This window comes from Alosa sapidissima, chromosome 9, assembly GCF_018492685.1.
Source record: "Alosa sapidissima isolate fAloSap1 chromosome 9, fAloSap1.pri, whole genome shotgun sequence".
Lineage (NCBI taxonomy): Eukaryota > Metazoa > Chordata > Actinopteri > Clupeiformes > Clupeidae > Alosa > Alosa sapidissima.
This window is the reverse complement of record NC_055965.1, coordinates 2,809,754-2,827,941: the sequence shown is the minus strand read 5'-3', so window position 1 is coordinate 2,827,941 and position 18,188 is coordinate 2,809,754. Positions and strand designations below refer to the sequence as shown.

Genomic DNA, 18,188 nt, shown 5'->3' with positions numbered 1-18,188 from the left:
AGAGGGAGATCGGTTCACTCTGGTGCTACTTTGAGTTGGTGTCACAGGGGGATATCCATCTCCCTCTCTGGGTCAACCCTGGACTGGAACTAGATACCTTAAAAGGGTGGTCAATATGATAATGATGATTAGAGAACACACAAAGCAAAAGACCCAGTTCTACTTAATTGTTAAGTCCATATATGTTCCTTAGGCATTATTATTGTTGTTATAGTTTAGGAATGTAGAGTAAAATTATATATATATATATATATATATATATATATATATACACACACATACACAATTATTTAGTGATACAACTGCAGAAATGCAAATTCTAGAACGCTCAAATCAGAGCTTTGGATAACAAACATGCATATAGGGAAAGCATGGCCACCTTTCCCTCTGGACATGTCTTCACTGGACGTCTCTATGGGATATGATGCAAAATGACAGCCAATAATGGCCGGTATCCATGCTAGGAAATGTGAACCCTGGTTACTGGATCCATGAGCAATATAGATCAGTAGGAGAAGCTTTTCAACTGATTGGTCCAAAACAAATTCACTAGTTGGAGGAAGAACAAAAAGACAAGAGAATGTTTCTTGTCAACACAATGTGCCTAACTGTACCCTCTAAAATGTGCCCTCCAACAGTGTTTGAACTGATGCCTTCAACTGAATGTTTTTTGGTCATTGCTTCAACCTCGTTTATAACGACTAATGAATACAGTAGTAACAAATGCACGTGGAGAATCCAAGGTATTTCTGCACCCATCACTGCATGAGTAATCTTCATCTCAATGTGACAGCTGCAGCATTTTAGCAAATAAGTGCAAATTTAAAGTTTAGAAGTTTAAAACCGTAAAGTTTAAACCTGGTCACCCACTGCTGACTGGATCACAGCCCTGTGAGGAGGGCCACTTTTTTTTATTTCGTAAATGAGACAATGTTAAAAAGACAAAATGAAAATACAAAATGTTTTATTCATTAGAAACAGGTTTCATTAAGTTGGAAAACAAGAGCAACCTATCCATTTTATTAAGAAAAATCTGATCATTCAGTACTTAGTTTGGAAAGATATCGCCACTCGGCTACATTCACAAAACTCAAACTGATAATGAGAGAACATTACGGTACTCTGATTGATAAAAAATAAAGTTAGCAGCAGTGGTTCAAACCACTACACCTTCTTATGTACAACAGCTTCAGTTTCCCGTCTACCAACACACTGATCAAAAAAGAAGGAGGAACATGGCTGACACTTTTTTTTCCATGCTAAAAAAAAAGAATTAAGATCATGACACATGCCGACTTCCTCTTCCCAGGTAGGAACAGATTCCTGACCAGTCACACGTTACAATTAGTTTCCAATCACACATATTATAAATATCAACAGGTGACGGGGATATGGAACAGCTGGAAATAAAAACCCAAGACAGACCTGCAGTCAAGCGTCACTGAGACAGCGCATCAAAACACTGCCAAAAACAAACAACGCATGGGCCTTGACCAAACCTAAACAAACAAACAAAAACTAAAAAACAGAGAGAGAGAAAGAAAGAGAAAGCCATGCTTGATTTTGAGATGCTGTGCATTTCAGTTGATGCAAGCAAGCTCCCCCACAGACAAGCAGAGTGAGGCTGGATCATGGCTGAAGTGGATCTATTTGTAGGTGGGGTAGGTAGCTCCAGTGGAGTAGCCTCCTATGTTGGGATAGGCTGACTGGGTGTAGCTGTAGCCCTGAGCTCCTGGCATGCCATAGGACATCTGGCTGGCATAGGCTGTAGGTGGAAATGACATAGGAGAACGACACAAGGAATTAAAAGGCTGCACATTTCAGTCATGTCTACATTAGTGGATATACAAAGTCTACATGTTTACACACACACACACGCACAGCTTGATAAAGTCCGTAAGCATGTCTTGTCTGTGAGCTAAGTATGGTCTGGTACTACTAGGGTTGCAAAGGGGCGGAACATTTCTGGTAAATTTACGGAAACTTTCCGGAAACTTACCATGGGAAGTTAAGCTGGGGAATTTTGGAAATATTCCAAATTGGAAACCATCATGGAATTAAAGGAAATTATGGGAATTAATGGGAATTTACGGGAATTAACTGGGAATTTTGGGTAATTCATACAAACTGTTTCATATACAAACATTAACATTTTGTTTCGTAATAAGCAATATGATTTGTATGTTCGTATTTTTGCTTAGCTTAGCATACAAAGCTGGCTAGCATGCTAGCGGGAATCCTATTCTCTGCCTATGGTTTACTAGCGTGCTAAACTAGCAGCACTGAACTGCCCAAGATACACCACACCACACCACTCAACAAAATCTGATTGGTTGGAACATTTTCCACCATGCATATAAACGCACCATAGGTTTCCTTTATGTCTAGCAGCCTATGCCGATTGCTGTGTGCATGTGATTGACATATGTGCAGGGTAGAAATTCGACTGAAATTGCATTAAATCAGGTTGTTTTAACTAATATTAGACTGCAAGATCTAGGTTTTGTCCACTACATTTAAGTTCCCTGTTATAGACTAACTTGCCATATTAAAAATTCCCAGTTTATTCCCATTAATTCCCGTTTATTCCTGTTAATTCCCATATATTCCCATTAATTCCCATGGAAAGTTTCCAACTTTGAAAATTCCCGGAATTTTGCAACCCTAGGTACTACTAACTTCATTTACAATTCTTCCACTGACTCCAACATAAGCTGGCAGCATCATTGTCAGAAAGCCCTTTACTACGTGTGCAGTGCAGCACTCACCCCCATAGCTGTAGTCTGTGGTGGCGGTGGCTTCAGGGGTGTGCCTGGCGTAACCGTACCCGTAGTCAGGGCCCACTAGTGGAGTCTGGCTGGGCGGGGGCTTCTTGTAGGGGGTGTAGCCCTGGCTGTAAGACACTGGGTAGGTGGTGGTGGGGGGTGGCGGCGGCAGCAGCAGCAGGGGCGGTGGTCTTGGGGCCAGGGGCAGCAGGGGCAGCTGTGCTGCTGGGGTAGCTGCTGTAGGGGGCCACGTAGGGGGGCACACTGGAGGCGGCGGCGGGGGTGGAGGGGGCCGCTTTGCTCTCGGGGACCCCGGGCGGCGCTCCAGCGCTGGGGGAGGAGGTTTCTGGTGAAGAGGTGGCACAACGGCGCCACGTTAGCCAAATAAATAAAAGACTCAAATGCTATCAAAACAAATGATTGGAGCACGACAGGAAGGGGACCTACCATAAGAGCCGCTGTAGAAGGACGTGGAGGTGCTGCCGTAGCCATACGTTCCCATGCCACCAGCTGAAACAGACCATCAAGTTAACACCACACATACGCTAACACAGGCTTTTATACGTCACACTTGTGTGAGAAGGCATGAAGAGACGAGTGGCCTCTTCTCGATGCCAGTCAGACAGGAGTGCTGTCTATGGTCTCAGTCAGACAGGAGTGCTGTCTATGGTCTCAGTCAGACAGGAGTGCTGTCTCAGGGTATATACAGAAATTCTTAAGTTGAATTTAATACCTTTTAATACCTTTTTTAATACCTTCACAATATTTTTTAATACCAACATAAATACAATTATTATAATAAATAAAAAAAATATTTTAGTTCATTCATTTTCAAAATGTAATATTGTAAGTCTATCTGAGTAATTTAGCCTATATAACTTTCCACCTCACTTGACCCCGTAACCGTAGCTGCACAATATTGTTACCAAAGATCCTTGATTACTCCGCTTTAACCCTCTCTGTTGTTACATTCGCGGTTCGTTGCCATGTCAATATCAAACAAAATCACCGGTTTCCCTCCATTTCAACAAGAACACTTTAATTGTTATTGTTGATGTGTGCGCTTGCTGTAGGCTAGATAAGGAAAACTGCTCTTTAATTGTTATTGTTGATGTGTGCGCTTGCTGTAGGCTAGAGATGTGTGCGCTTGCTGTAGGCTAGAGATGTGTGCGCTTGCTGTAGGCACATTAAAACTAGAAAATGTAGGCTCAAAATCCTCTGTTGAAGTAAATGTACGTTAAATATCCAAACTTTTTCTTGTTACCGTCTTTATGTGGCTCTTCTGAGATTAAAAAAATAATACATTTGGTCAAAGTGGCTCTCCAGGCAAAAAAGGTTGCCGACCCCTGGTCTATGGCCTCAGTCAGACAGGAGTGCTGTGTACGGTCTCAACCAGACAGGAGTGCTGTGTACGGTCTCACCCAGACAGGAGTGCTGTGTACGGTCTCAACCAGACAGGAGTGCTGTGTACGGTCTCACCCAGACAGGAGTGCTGTGTACGGTCTCACCTGTGTAGCTGCTGGTGTTGTGGTTCAGGCCTCGTCCTCGCCCCCGGCCTCTGCCACGAACAGCGCCTGCTGGAGCAATGTATCCCAAGCCGTACTGGTGGGGCACACGGACAACACACTCATGTTAGGGGCCACGTTCAAACCCAACCTTCAGGTGTGACACCACCAAAACAGAGTGGGATTTCTCATATAGATATTTTAAGGCAAAATATGGTTTTAGTGGTACATCATCATCATGATACACCGTTGTTTATTTAGAAAAGACTGACTGAGCATTAAGCTCTTTTACAGCATCGGCCTGAGTTTACAACCATGCAACAACCATGTGAGCGCTCAGAGAGTCCTAAAGCCCGGGCTGCTTACTGCGGGCTTCTTCTTCTTGAACGGCACACTGGCCTGCATGACCTTCTCTAGGGCGGCCATGGCTGCGTTGGCTTTGGCCAGTTTCTTACTGGACCCAGTGCCCTGGAACTTCTGCCCATCAACCTCCACCTGAGAGGGCAGACAGACAAGAGTACAAACTGTTGGTGCACCATGAATCTGAAAGTGTGGAAGTCATCAAAAAAAACAAAAAAAAACCAACAAAAAGTACAACAAACTCAGCAGTCCTCACGTATTCCTTCATATAATTATTGGGTAGTATTTCTTCAAACTATTGCCTACTTGAAAGAGAACCGCATCCTAACGCTCTAGATGTCCAACTGCTGCGTGTGTTAATGAATGGTTATAGCACTGGAGTTGGTACGTCGACTGACCTCGATAACAAAACTCTTGATGTGACTGCTGCCGGTCTCAGACACCAGGTCATACTTCAGGCCTCGGCGTAGCTCGTTGAGCTCCATCACGGGGTTCTTGCCGTGTTTGGTGAGGATGGGACCCGCCTGGAAGGCAGACTGCGCCTGGTTTATGGGTGAAATGAAGACAATGAACAAAGGTGTATTGTTTCTATTATGTCATGGTTAAAAGCCATATCCCCCTTGGGGATCAATAAAGTATCTATCTATTAGGGGTGTAACGGTACATGTATTCGTATTGAACCGAAACGGTACGGGCGTCACGGTTCGGTGCACGAATTTACACGAAGAATACACGGTATAAAAATACATAAAACTTGTGTGCGGATTAATTCATGTAATGCGGAATTACTGTTAAGTACGAGAGTTCTTTAGCGACACCTAACGCTAATCTGTAGCCTCGCCTTAGCTCTGAAGCTCTGATTGGCGCCGATGTTATTTTTTGTCAGGTCGTCGGTCGAGTCAGTCAGTCAGAGATAGCAGCACTAAGCGAGTGGTGGCGACCCACAAGAGTTAGAGGACCCGCTGGTCTCTTTATCGGAAGTTTGAGAACTTCAGTTACAGTAGTAAAGACGAGAGAGTGGTGGATAAGACGAAACTGTGTGTCGGCGTTGTTCAGCAGTTGTTGGGTATGTGAGTGGAAATATATCGCACATGCTACACATATTCGAAGCCATCACCCAGATGATGTATGCTACCAATCACTGAAAGGAGAAAAAAAAAAAACTTTCCCTGCGCTTCACTAGCCTTTGGATACACATACAAATAGGGCCAAAACCTATGGCTTAAATTAAATGATTTCGTAATGACAGAAAGCCATGTAAATCGCGTGGTAATTACCTTTATGTTAGGGTAACTTCTCGCATGAGGAGCTGGCAGTGTTAAGTGCATAGACAGTAAAAGAAAGTGTCAACGCTAACCAGGCTAATAAACAAACCATGCTACGGTGAGTTAACGTCGAAGGGTAAAATCAAGTGACTTCTAGTTGTAGTCTGTTTTTTGAAATGAAAGGAGAAATTTCGTTTTGTTAAAAGAAGGCAAAATAGTGTGATATTTTCACAGTTAGTAGATTTTTACTGTACACACACTGAAAAATATTGAGGCAAATTGTAGACCCTTCCATATACAACTAATCACGGATGTTCACGGTCTTGCTTAAGTGGATTTTTAAAAATCATTATTCTATGTAATTTGCACTTTCAGATATAAGAGATGCTGTAGGCCTATTTTCAGTTTTATAGCTGATTGTCTTATTTTGTTTACAAGTTACAGGTGGAGTCTGGGTACTTATTGTTTAGCCTACATCTTACACACTTCAGGCTGTTGCAGATAGCTCAGGGAAGAGACTGTATGACACTAGGTGGTACAGCCTGAGACATGCACAATAAAAAAAAAAATAGCTTTCTGCATTTTTGTTTTGCTTTTCCCTCCATTGTACCGAACTCGTACCGAAACGTGATGTCCAAACCGAGGTATGAACCGAACTGTGACTTCTGTGTACCGTTACACCCCTACTATTTATCTATGTATAAGGGTTTCAAACTGACTGATTTCCACTCTATAGTGATTGAGGAGATGATGACTGAGCTGTGGGGGGGTTCTCTGCTCGCCTCACCTCGGCGTTCTCCTCTGGCTCTGCGACTGAGACTGAGACTGGAGTTGCTGTCGTGGTCGTGGCAGCTGCTTCCTCCTGCTCTTCACTCTTCACAGGGTTTGCTGGCGTCGGCACTGCCGCCGCTCTCTTCTCTGGGTTCAAACGGACACCCAACCCCTCAAGAGCCTGAGGACAGAGCCCCAACATCAGACACCCAACCCCTCAAGAGCCTGAGGACAGAGCCCCAACATCAGACACCCAAGAGTAAAAAAGAGACCTCCATACTGATGAACTCCATATTGGACTGGGCTCCTTTTCAGACCCAACAGTAAGGTAGCGTATAGTGTACAGTGCAGTCTCAAGCAATCGCAAACTCACTTTTTGGGCCACTTGCAGCTTGGCCAAGCGCTTGGACGGCCCTGAGGCCTCGTACGTCTCCCCGTCGATGTCCACGGCCATGGTGAAGATGGGCATGTGCACGGGGCCCGTCTGCGAGACCAGCCGGTACAGGAGACCCGGACGCATCTTGTTCAGCTTCAGCATGACCACCGAGCTCTGGGGGAGGCCGCTCTGCTCCGAGGGGGCTGCTGGGAGACGGGAATCACACAGGCACGCATCATCAGCATAAACACCTGGATGACAACAGTAACAACAACAACGACGAAACTTTGAGGACAACTAAGCCCGAATCTGGCTATTTACATACGTTTCTTCAGTGGCTTCTGAAATTTCTTCCTCTTGTTTGCGACGCTGCTATTGGCTCCATCCTCCATGGGTCTCTTAGATGGAGGAGCCGGCAGTGCATCCACTGGTTTAACAGCTAAACAGCAGACACAGATGACAAATGCATATTTATATATCTTTGCATGCAACCTATCAATGTTTGAATGTACATACAGATTTTAGGAACACAGTGCATATTCTTAATGAATAAATCTCTTGGGCTACATTATCCTACCCCTTTCTGTTGAGGTCAAACAAACAGTTCATACCTGGTATACCAAGTGGCTTAGCGAATGTAACCACAAGTGGACAACTCACACCTTAGTGTACTTAGTTTACATCTGGCATTAGAATGTGTCGCCATGCCACAAGTGTCCTCTTGTGACCGGATCCCACTTCTCAACACTGGGTTGATTCTGTAGCGCAATCGCCGCAGATGTTTGTATAGTATAGTAAAAAGTATAAATACTTTTTTGATCCTGTGAGGGTAAATTGGTCTCTGCATTTATCCCAATTCGTGAATTAGTGAAACACACTCAGCACACAGTGAACACACAGTGAGGTGAAGCACACACTAATCCCGGCGCAGTGAGCTGCCTGCTAAAGCGGCGCTCGAGGAGCAGTGAGGGGTTAGGTGCCTTGCTCAAGGACACTTCAGCCGTGCCTACTGGTCGGGGTTCGAACCAGCAACCCTCCGGTTGCAAGTCCGATATGCTAACCAGTAGGCCACGGCTGCCCCCTAATGCACTCGTAAAGAGTTTTTTTTTTTTTGGAGATATGTCCCTGTTGGCATCTCTATACGTAAATGAGTATATGCAATTCCAGTGACACAGCGGACATCAGTTGAGTAGGCAGTCCCTCAATGTGGCCCAGGACACATTGGTGAAAAGAATGTGGCCATGTGCATCCTACAGCACCTCAATGTGGCTTGAGTGCCATACACACCCGTAGTAGTGCCAAACAGTTACCCACACATCAGCTACATTTGTGTATGGCTACTACTGTGATTTCTGAGTTATGACTGGAGCTAGGTCTGTCCATACCTCCTCCTGGACCAGGGAATCTCCCTCGGTTAGACTTGGGCGTGTAATTGAGTCGATCCATACCCAGAACTGTGTGATACTGTCCAAAGGCAAACAGCCTCAAGGCTTTCTGTAAGGTGAGAGAGAGAGAGAGAGAGAGAGAGAGAGAGAGAGAGAGAGAGAGAGAGAGAGAGAGAGACAAAAACACACACACTGAGTATAATGCCAAACTCTAGGTTACCTCCTACTGACTATGGACATGTATTCATTCAGTAGGAACTTTGTAGTGGAGTTAGCCTCAGTCAGGTCCAGGGCTTAAAGGAACACGGCAACTTTGTGGGAAATTAGTTTACTTGCCGTCTACCCCAGAGTTGGATCAAATGGTACATACCCTAATCTCTGTGTGTGCAACAACCCAGTCTGACACAGTTCGCCTGGAGCTGCACTATAGGTAAGCCCTGTAGGTCTGACACAGTTCGCCTGGAGCTGCACTATAGGTAAGCCCTGTAGGTCTTCTTCAGGCTCCGTAAGGAGCTGTTTACGACTGTGACACTAAATTCTCCACAGGGGTGAAAACTCTGTTCGCAGTCCACTCCTCTGGCCAGTGAACTAACCTACTGACCCACATCTAAGCACACGGGACACGCATTTCCAATTTTAGCACCACACCCTCTCTATTGGGATTTCATCAGCTGGTCACCTATTATAGCCCCTCGTCAGCGCTGTAGGCAGTAGTCAACATCTCGTGCTAAAAATGGCTAACGGCAACTAATGGCTATGGACAGACATTGTACAAAAATGAGAAAAATGAGACTAGTCCCAGAACCCCCTACTCTTCACTCACTTGGGCACTTGCAGTGAGTTCCTCTCGCTCCTGAAGGGTCATATTACAGGTGGCGTCAGTTGGTTCTGACTCACAAGGGTCGGAGATGCCTGGGCCGTCTGAGAATGGAGACGGCAGGTTAGTTTAGAAAGCATTTCTTATCCTTCAATAGACGTCTCTCACAAGCACAGCAGAAACACCTGCCTTCCAGCAAGATTCCAGATGCTACACATTCAAGGACTCGGCGAAGGGCTTCGGCTACTCCCAAAGGTCTCTCGCATGTCTTGATAGCCTTCTCACATAGCAGCTCCAGGGCCTTGTGCGTGATAAAAACAAAGAAATCTGCATGTTAGTAAAAACCTCAACACATGTATGTATAAGATAACATAAGATAAGCCTTTAATGTCTCTAACAGAGAGAAATTTGTCTTGGGCATCGAGATAGTGTGGTCCCATATACAGCAGTACAGACGCTTTATAGACAATAGGGAACGCGGCTAGCTATCTTTATATCTTTAGTCTTCCTTAGAGATCAACAGCCTTGGCTAGTAAGGGCTCCCCTGCACTCACCCATCCCTTCAGTGGAAGCCAGGAAGGAACACAGGTGCAGAGATCCCTCATGATGCGGATGACCACCACACAGGACTTCAGCTCATTCACTCGGGCCTGGAAACCAAACCGTAAGTAACAGCACAGGTCAGCTTTGGGCAGTTAATACGTCATCAGTTAGCTTCTTACAGTCCTATGCTCTACTGCAAGTATCCTCTAACACGAAGCAAGCAAGTGGTGCTTAGTATTTTTATAAGCTTAAAGCCTTTAATCAGGGAATTGTAGGGATTGTTTTATAGGCCAAACAAAGTAAAGACCTGTTGTCAAATGTGTATTTCGAACGTTTTCAGACCCACGTTGCTTTTTGCATTTGAAGGCACGGTTCTGTTTATAACATTTGACATGCTGTTACGAACATTTCAAAACGATCTCCAATGCTTCAGAGAGTAGTTCACCCACACTTCACATGCTCATTTCAAGGATTCATTTGGTAAGGCTGTTTTCACACTTTTTGCTGATCTGAACTAAAGTGCAAACATTTCCCCCTCCCACTGGTTGCTTGCCACATTGCATCATTTAGTTGCCAACCACAGTCCATGTATATTCTCAACATGTAAGAAACACGCAGTTTCTACACACATACATACATTCAGCTATTTCCAGATAAACTTTCATGCGTCTTTTAGTCATTTAAAAAAAATAACTGAAAAAATGATGATTGAAAACATATGGGTACAAGAAACAAGTGCATAATAGCCTCAATGTCTCGTCAATTTACCTTATATTTACCTTACCATCTTGCCTTATAGAAACTCAATTCTCATGCTATAGAAACTTTTAATGGCTCAGTCATACTGACAACATGTTTGTCTTCCACCCTACAAAGCTTGTGCTGCCTATGAAAAATACTTTGTACAATAATATTTTAAAATCATTGCTTACCACAAAAAACAAAACAAAAACAAATTAAATACCGAGGGCTGAAAAATATATGAAGACATGTAGGATATGGACAGAAATACAGGCCTTAGTTTTGGGGCCCGTTCATAATCTAGACAAAGTTGAACAAAATCCGAGACGGTGCAGCAACAACTTTCTCTGATGTGACACTGAATGACCCAATACAGCCTTAAAATGAACTACAGAAACTGAACTTCAATTCTGACCCAAGTCCACACCAGCAGCTCGAGTGTGAACGCACCCTTAAATATGTCAACGGAAAGTAAGAGTGTTACCAATACTGACCATGTAAACAAAAACTAAAAGCCTTAATGCTCAAATGAATCTGACAGTGAGAAAGTCACACAACCACACAGAGACAGACACAGAGTGAAGCAACATAAAAAAACTTAATATCTCCCTACTGGGGTAACATTACAGCAAGGTTAATATTATCACTTACAAGCAATTGTATCAGAATGACCTGACCTACTGTTGTGAAATATAGTCTGCACAAACCCCACCACCACTCATGTATAGTTACTGCACCCCGAACACATGTACAGGGTTTCAGCATATGAAATGATGGGTGAACTACTCATGAAATACACATCTGACTCAGGTCTGGAAGGTACTGTCATTTAATCAAACAGCGTGACAATAAAGGCAGGGTGCAAACCTGAAACCACTTGGTGTGGCGTAGAGACGCCAAGGCATCCAGGCATTTCTGCCTGTCCAGGGCGTCCGGCGGAGGGCTGACCGATTGCATTTCTATTGGCGAGTGGAATGAGAAGATAAGGCACAGTTTGACCAAGCGGGGTTCTGTTACATGTCCCGGGGGGAAAGGGCAGTGTTGCCATGCCGACAGCATCCAGAGCGAGAGGAGGGGGGTCCCCGTACTAACGTCCTCTAACGTTCCCACCCACCCTCGGATCACATTCACTCTAATGTAGTTTAACAAGCAACTTACTGTGCCAAAGACACTAGCAAGCGTACCGAGAAGCCCCAATTATTTAAAGGCGGCACACCTCTGGTCATTATTCTATTAAACTGGACGTGACGCTGCATTCTGCTACAGGCAGAGCCCCTCCCCTCTCCCTCTTTTTAGGGTAAACTGCTTTTCCCCCTTCCAAGACAGACAGCATCCAGTTGGTCAAAGGTCCAGCATCCCTAAAAGTGGACAGACTTGAAGGTTTGGATGAAATAATCAGATTTTGAACACAGGCAACAATATTCAAATATGTAAAACGACTAAATAGCAAACAGGTCCTTACTGCAGCAAAACAACACTGATGTGTGGACTCACAGGGCTCACTATAGCAAAGGGACATTAAGGATTGTTTTCTCTTCTGAATCCAAAACCGAACCTCTTTTTTCATCATCATTATTATTGTTATTGTTTTGGTTACATGAGACTATAATAAACCACACAACACAGAAAAGGTAAAAAGAAAATATGAATGAGGTTTTTTGCTGTTGTTGGGGCTTGTTGACTGGGAATTTACAATGCAAACAAGACGCAGGCGTGATTGAAACATAATTTAGACTGCATCCATCTCAGATGTGAGGTAACAATGTGTTTTGTATGTCTACGCTTCACATATGCTCTAAATTAGAAGCGAAATGTAAAAAGACACTCTGATCGGACACAATACATGCGTAAAGCACTGCCGGTGTAAATTGCTACATTGATTCTAACGGATTCTCGGACAGACAACTGAAAAACTCTTGACTTCAAAAAACGGTTCTGGTGTAAATTGGCCTTGTTTAGACCAATAACAGTCAAAAGCATAAATGGCTCTGACACATTTTAAAATAAAGCCAAAATTGGAAGACTATATTGGCAAAGTTAGCAAAATTAGCAAGTCACAGCTAGGATGGAACTGTAGAGTAAAGCAAGTTTTAATTAGCTTTCCCAAAATAGCCCAATAGCTACACGGGGTGAGATGGAAGTTGCAAGGGAGAAGCAGAAAGGTTTGCATCAGCCCTGCAGACACATTAGGTTAGGGACTGAAGCTGGGCAACCTCAACCTCAAACGCCATCTACTTCCATGAGCTTAGCTGCCGACAAAGGTTCGTAACATCTGGATCATCAGTGTCAGTGTGATATACCATGATTGAATTACATCTGTATCAGCACCCGATACCGATACTGGACAGGATCAGTCAGGGAGTCCCAACTCTAAGTTTTACTACACGACACTGAAAAAGACAATGAACTTAATTAAAAGAGGAAATAAGCAACATTTAAAATGCCCTAATCAATTTTAAGCCAATTGGTGAGTCCACCTCATTGAATATATCTACAAATAAAAAAAAATGTATTTGCTGCAATACAAACCATGAACAACTATAAGGTAAAGCACACACGTGTATCCGCACTCTTGAAATTTTTATGTTTCGAAAAGCCTACCTATAAAGGCTAGGATTCAGCAACGAACGAGATTTGACTGAAAAGGCAACGAGGATGGGAACCCTTCACACATGAGTACACCACCACCTGAGTCAACGCTACAGGAGGGAAAGAAAAACTCCAAGAGCAGTGATCAACAACACAGAGACGCACCAGAGCTGTGGCTCTCTGTAGTACCGTTAGAGGCCAGGCACACATCACGAGCGAGGCTGGTCTGGGGCTACGTTACCTTCACTTGCCGCCTGCTGCCGGACTTCTGGGGAGGTCACGTGCACCGTGAGGGTCAGCGCAGGTTCTGCTGTGCTCTTGATTGTGATGCACGCTTCCTTCGGGTTTGGAGCGACTGTGTATTCCTCACCCGCAAGGCCCTGTCAGACGAAGACAAACCGGACTCACGTCTCTACATACTGTATGTTCATGCATGCACGTGTCAGAGAACTGTCCCAACGGACACATTTCAATGGCATGGTGGTGGTGGCATTGGTGGTGGTACCTTCAGCTGAATTGAGAGTTTGCCCGTCACCATCATGAGCAGTGAGTTGGTCGGGACGTCCTTGCAGAGCAGCACCAGCTCCACCTGCAGATCACCCTTCAGCAGCAGGCCCTTAGCCACCAGGCCCACTCGGAACACCCCACGCAGCGTGCGCGTAGGCTCACTTAGGGGACAACAAACAGGCACTTAACACCCTTTCAACATCCAACACTGTGCTGTTTCTTCACAGTACAGTTGTGCTCATAAGTTTACATAACTTTAGCATGTTTATGTACAGCGTGACTAAATAGAGGAATAAAAATAATCTTTTGGAAATTGATCTTAATGCCTTAATTTAAAAAAATTACGAAAACTCCAAACATTTAACGACACCAATTCTCTTTGTGAATGAATAATGTATCATAAATAAATAAATGTTCTTCCTTAAAATACAGGGGCTCATAAGTATACATACCCCTATATCAAATTCCAATAGAGGCAGGCAGATTTTTATTTTTAAAGGCCAGTTATTTCATGGATCCAGGATACTATGCATCCTGATAAAGTTACCTTGGCCTTTGGAATTAAAATAGCCCCACATCACATACTGTACCCTTGACCATATCTCACGATTGGATTTTCCATAAGATCATCTCTCAATGCAAATCAAACCAGCTATTAGGCTAAGATCTTGATTCCTTGATCATCAGACCCAAGTTAGGGCTGTGCCAAATCGTATTGTATATCGTGATCATTCTTCTATACAGTAATGCAATACTGAGAATATTGTTGTGTGATTTTTTCATATAGTTTTGTGAACAATTTGCCGGTTTCTCCATATGCAAAACGGTGCACGTTCATTTTTGATGAGTTGTGAGTGCAATTTCCTCTGGTTTTCTTAATTGTACACAACTATTAACTTTTATGTCAGTATGATGTGTTAACTTTGCATAAATGTAAACATTATTTATAAGATTTTATTATATTGTATCATACATCAGCATTTCTCCCTAGCATATTGAGATGGGCCATTTTTAGCCAGATCACTCAGCCCCAACCAAAGTCAGTAGAAGTAAACTTGAGCCTGAACCTGACTGACGCTCACCTCTCAGCAGACCGCAGCATGTCCTGCTCGTTCATCCAGTCAGAGACGGCCTTCAGGCCGCACTCCACATGCCCCACCATGGTCTGCACAGCCTCCAGGTCCTCTGCCGACGGGTAGACGTCGTTATGTTTCACCATCACATGGCGGTCTGCACTGGCAAACAGGCGGTTGGGTGGTGTGGGGGGCTGTCAAATAAGATGGTTGTGGGAGAGGAGAGGTGAGCAGCCATTAAACATGTCAGGTAGACAGACACTGCAATGCACAGTGGGAAAGAGCCATCCACGTTGTTTCACTTCATACATTAAAATTCCACAATTATGTAGGGATGCACGATATATCGGCAGCCGATATATTATTAGCCGATAAGTGAAAAAATGAAAATATTATTATCGGTCCGATAACAGAATTCTGGCAGATAATTTGCGCCTAATTTCCTAAAAGTCCTAATTTAGGCCTACGTAAGGTCCGTCTGGCTACACTGAGCTACTTGAGCTTGGTTGGCTATACTTTTTCCTCAATATAATGTCAGCGGTGTGAATGTATTTCACCACTCTAACAAAATCTGTGGATATGCGTTCATTTGGGAATCTGTGCATCTCAAAATCCTCTCGTGAATGATCCGCCATTTAACCCTAACAGAGCGGAGCTCAGCCCTATCTAGAGCCGTCTTGTGCTGGTGTGTTTGCACTTTACCGCGCTGGACGGGGAAAGAAATAAACAAACTCATTAGTGGGACGAGTACATAAGTAGGCCTAATTCTAAGTTGTGTTTTAGTATTATATTAGCATTACTTTAGCTTGGGTTTTGTATTATTACTTAGAAATATGCTAACCATTCGTGCTTCAGTTCCAGACAGGTCATCATAATAAGTTATTAAAACCTTCGGGGCTAACTCCTTTCATTTCTGCTGCAGCAGGTTATGCGCAACAGAGTAGACGGACATAAGATACAGTCTGAGGAGTTGCAGCTTTATTCAGTTACCCGCAGTTGAAACTAAACCTAAGTTTCCCTCACAAACTCTGATTTGGTCGCTATACTGTAGCTTATTCCAAGCTGAGCCGTTTAGTCCTAAATGAAAACGATTCAAACTCTCTAGCCACTCACTCGCAATTCACTGACGTCAGGTTCACTTAAAGGAGCCACACATACTGTAGGGCTAGGCTACTGTTATGTTGTTGACTGCTGTACTATTGAGGACTATTATGAGTTCTGTCCATCATTTGGTGGTAGGTAAAATTACTACAATAAAATTATGCTTATTAAATGCTTTCCCCAAATCACTTTTCACAATTTGTTTTCAAGAGTAATATTATCGGTTATCGTATCGGTATCGGCCACAACAAACCAATAAATATCGGTTATCGGCCCTAAAATTCCATATCGGTGCATCTCTACAATTATGTTACTAAAAATATTAGTTTCCTTCTTCTGAACAAATGAATATCTCCAGAATACACCTGGAGAATGTGCTCAGAGTTTTTATTTAGTTTGGAAAATATCTGGCACAGCTGAATATCTGTCTGGTAAAGTTCTTTCAACTGCCTTGTCGGACAAGATGTGATTCCAGACTTCCAGTACGACTGCATCTTGCCATTAATGAAAAAGCCATTATCAAAACAGAACTCTGAAAACCATTTGAGATGAGGGGGTAAAGACGTTTAAAATGTCACGTTCGAAATGTACATGGCAAAGATATACCACAGCTCAGCACAATAATGTTCACATATGTAAGCATAGTCAGTGTTCCATGTGTGTGTGTGTGTGTGTGTGTGTGTGTGGGGGTGCTTACCGCTTGTGGGGCATAAACATGCTGATTCTCTTGCTCATGAAGGGCTGCAATGTACTCATTGTACTTTCTGAGCTCCTCTTCATAGAACAGGCAGTCATACCAGTAACGCAGGTCCTCATACCTGACAAGAGTTTAAGACATTGGGACAGATAAGCACATGCATGACACTGCAGTCAATGCATCATTATGGTCTTCATATACAGCCTGAAATAAAACAGCCCAATTATCCTTTACACAGGTCAGAAGTTTACAGACTGCATTCAAGTGGGCATGTGCCTTATGGACACATATCCATAGGCTGTATACTCGAGGTGGAGAGGGGCATTGTTTGTTACACAGAACAATTAAGTGGACGAGTACCCACCAAAACAAAAGCATAATTACCTGTCAAAATCATGAGGGTGTAGTCGATGACCATCTTGAATCAAACTATCCCAGTATAAGAGTTCCTCATAGGCCTTCTGCTCATCCCACATGAGCGACGGTTCGGTCTGCATATTTTACTTATTTCGGCCAAAGCAACTCTTGCCAAGCTCTCTTCTAAAATTAGGGAGAACGTGCAAGGTCAAATCAGACGAGGAAGTAGGAGTAAACAAATTTGTCGGCTGAAGCTTTATGTGACGTTAACTTAACGGTTGGAAAGTTGTTCCTGATAATATGAGCTAGTTAACGTAGGCTAACAACACAGCCGTAACTTAAGCGTTAACGTTAGCAGCTAGCACTTTGAAAGACAGCCGCACATTGTAAGATTCCAATCCCTGCGACAAGGAGTTTATGAACTCCGCGATGTAATATTTGTCTAAATGTCTCGTGCATCTCAAATAACAGTTAGCAATAACTTACTTAGTGTTAACGTTAGCTAGTTATCTTGGCAAACTGTGCTAGGTGAAGTCAACGTTTAACGTTACAGATATGATAATGTCAGGCAGATCTGTTTATCAAAACAATTACAAATCACCCACTCGGTTACGAATTTTGAGACGAATGTCTTGGGACTAGCTGAAAACTGCAGGTTGGAGATAGATCTAACTAGTGCCTAAATTGCATGTTGCTAGCTATTTTACAAGCTAACATGTCAACCTGCATCCTAACGTTAGCTAGCAAGCTAATTCGGCCATTTAGATTAGCCTCGTCTTTGAAACGCTAACGTTACTCCGAGTAAAATCTGAGCCTAGGTCAATTTCTTGACCTACGCGAGCCAAACAGCCTACGACTCACATGGATTGAAGTGCATACAGACAATAGAATAGTTTTGTTGATTTCTTACATAATATGACATTGTTGGCCTCATGCAATGATACACTCACCTCAGCTCTTTCAGTAGCCTAGTAGCGCTTGCCCGCCTCCTCTGGCTCCTGCACACGTGAGAGTTCTCCGCGATCACAGGTAGGGGGCGCTGTGATACATGTTACGGCTCTGTGTTAGACATTGTTGAAGGCTACATTTCAACAGATTAAAAGTCAGATTAAGTCAGCGATTGCGCAGGAAGTAGCGTTTGTTAATGTTTACGTTCATATTTATATTTATATTTAAATTTAGTAGACGCCTTTGTCCAAAACAATGTGGCCTACATTATATTTTAACCAATGACCAAACGAAACACACCAGAGAGGTAGCTCACCCTTCCCATCAGTAGGCTATTCCTAGATCAGTGTTTCTCAAAGTGTGATCCATGGACCTCTGGTGGTCCGCA

General features: G+C 43.5%; 1 protein-coding gene across 2 annotated transcripts; it reads right to left on the bottom strand.

Moving 5' to 3' along the window:
• Nucleotides 1–947: 947 nt before the first annotated feature.
• Nucleotides 948–17,925, bottom strand: ilf3a (interleukin enhancer binding factor 3a). Of its 2 annotated transcripts, none has more exons than XM_042103815.1 (20): nt 17,803–17,925; nt 16,880–17,035; nt 16,496–16,616; nt 14,707–14,891; nt 13,623–13,785; nt 13,359–13,497; nt 11,396–11,487; nt 9,799–9,894; nt 9,434–9,545; nt 9,251–9,348; nt 8,428–8,536; nt 7,368–7,481; nt 7,040–7,248; nt 6,683–6,847; nt 5,029–5,172; nt 4,637–4,765; nt 4,274–4,367; nt 3,213–3,275; nt 2,769–3,111; nt 948–1,765 (listed from the first exon to the last, which is right to left on the bottom strand). In XM_042103815.1, exons 2-19 carry the CDS (start codon nt 16,990–16,992, stop codon nt 2,834–2,836), a joined length of 2,424 nt encoding a protein of 807 aa, XP_041959749.1. In that variant the 5' UTR covers nt 16,993–17,035; nt 17,803–17,925; the 3' UTR covers nt 948–1,765; nt 2,769–2,833. The 2 variants fall into 2 exon arrangements, with proteins under 2 accessions (XP_041959749.1, XP_041959750.1); XM_042103816.1 differs by having other exon boundaries at nt 7,040–7,245.
• Between the last annotated feature and the right edge of the window lie 263 nt (nt 17,926–18,188).

What these genes read in the sequence shown, in the direction of transcription:
- ilf3a (XM_042103815.1), bottom strand. Translation starts at nt 16,992, where the DNA reads ATGCAGACCGAACCGTCGCTCATGTGGGATGAGCAGAAGGCCTATGAG. An exon ending in GGCTTCCACTGAAGGGATGG is followed by an intron (nt 9,546 to 9,798) that starts GTGAGTGCAGGG and finishes ATCACGCACAAG; the next exon opens with GCCCTGGAGCTGCTATGTGA. An exon ending in AGCCAGAGGAGAACGCCGAG is followed by an intron (nt 5,173 to 6,682) that starts GTGAGGCGAGCA and finishes CCCATAAACCAG; the next exon opens with GCGCAGTCTGCCTTCCAGGC.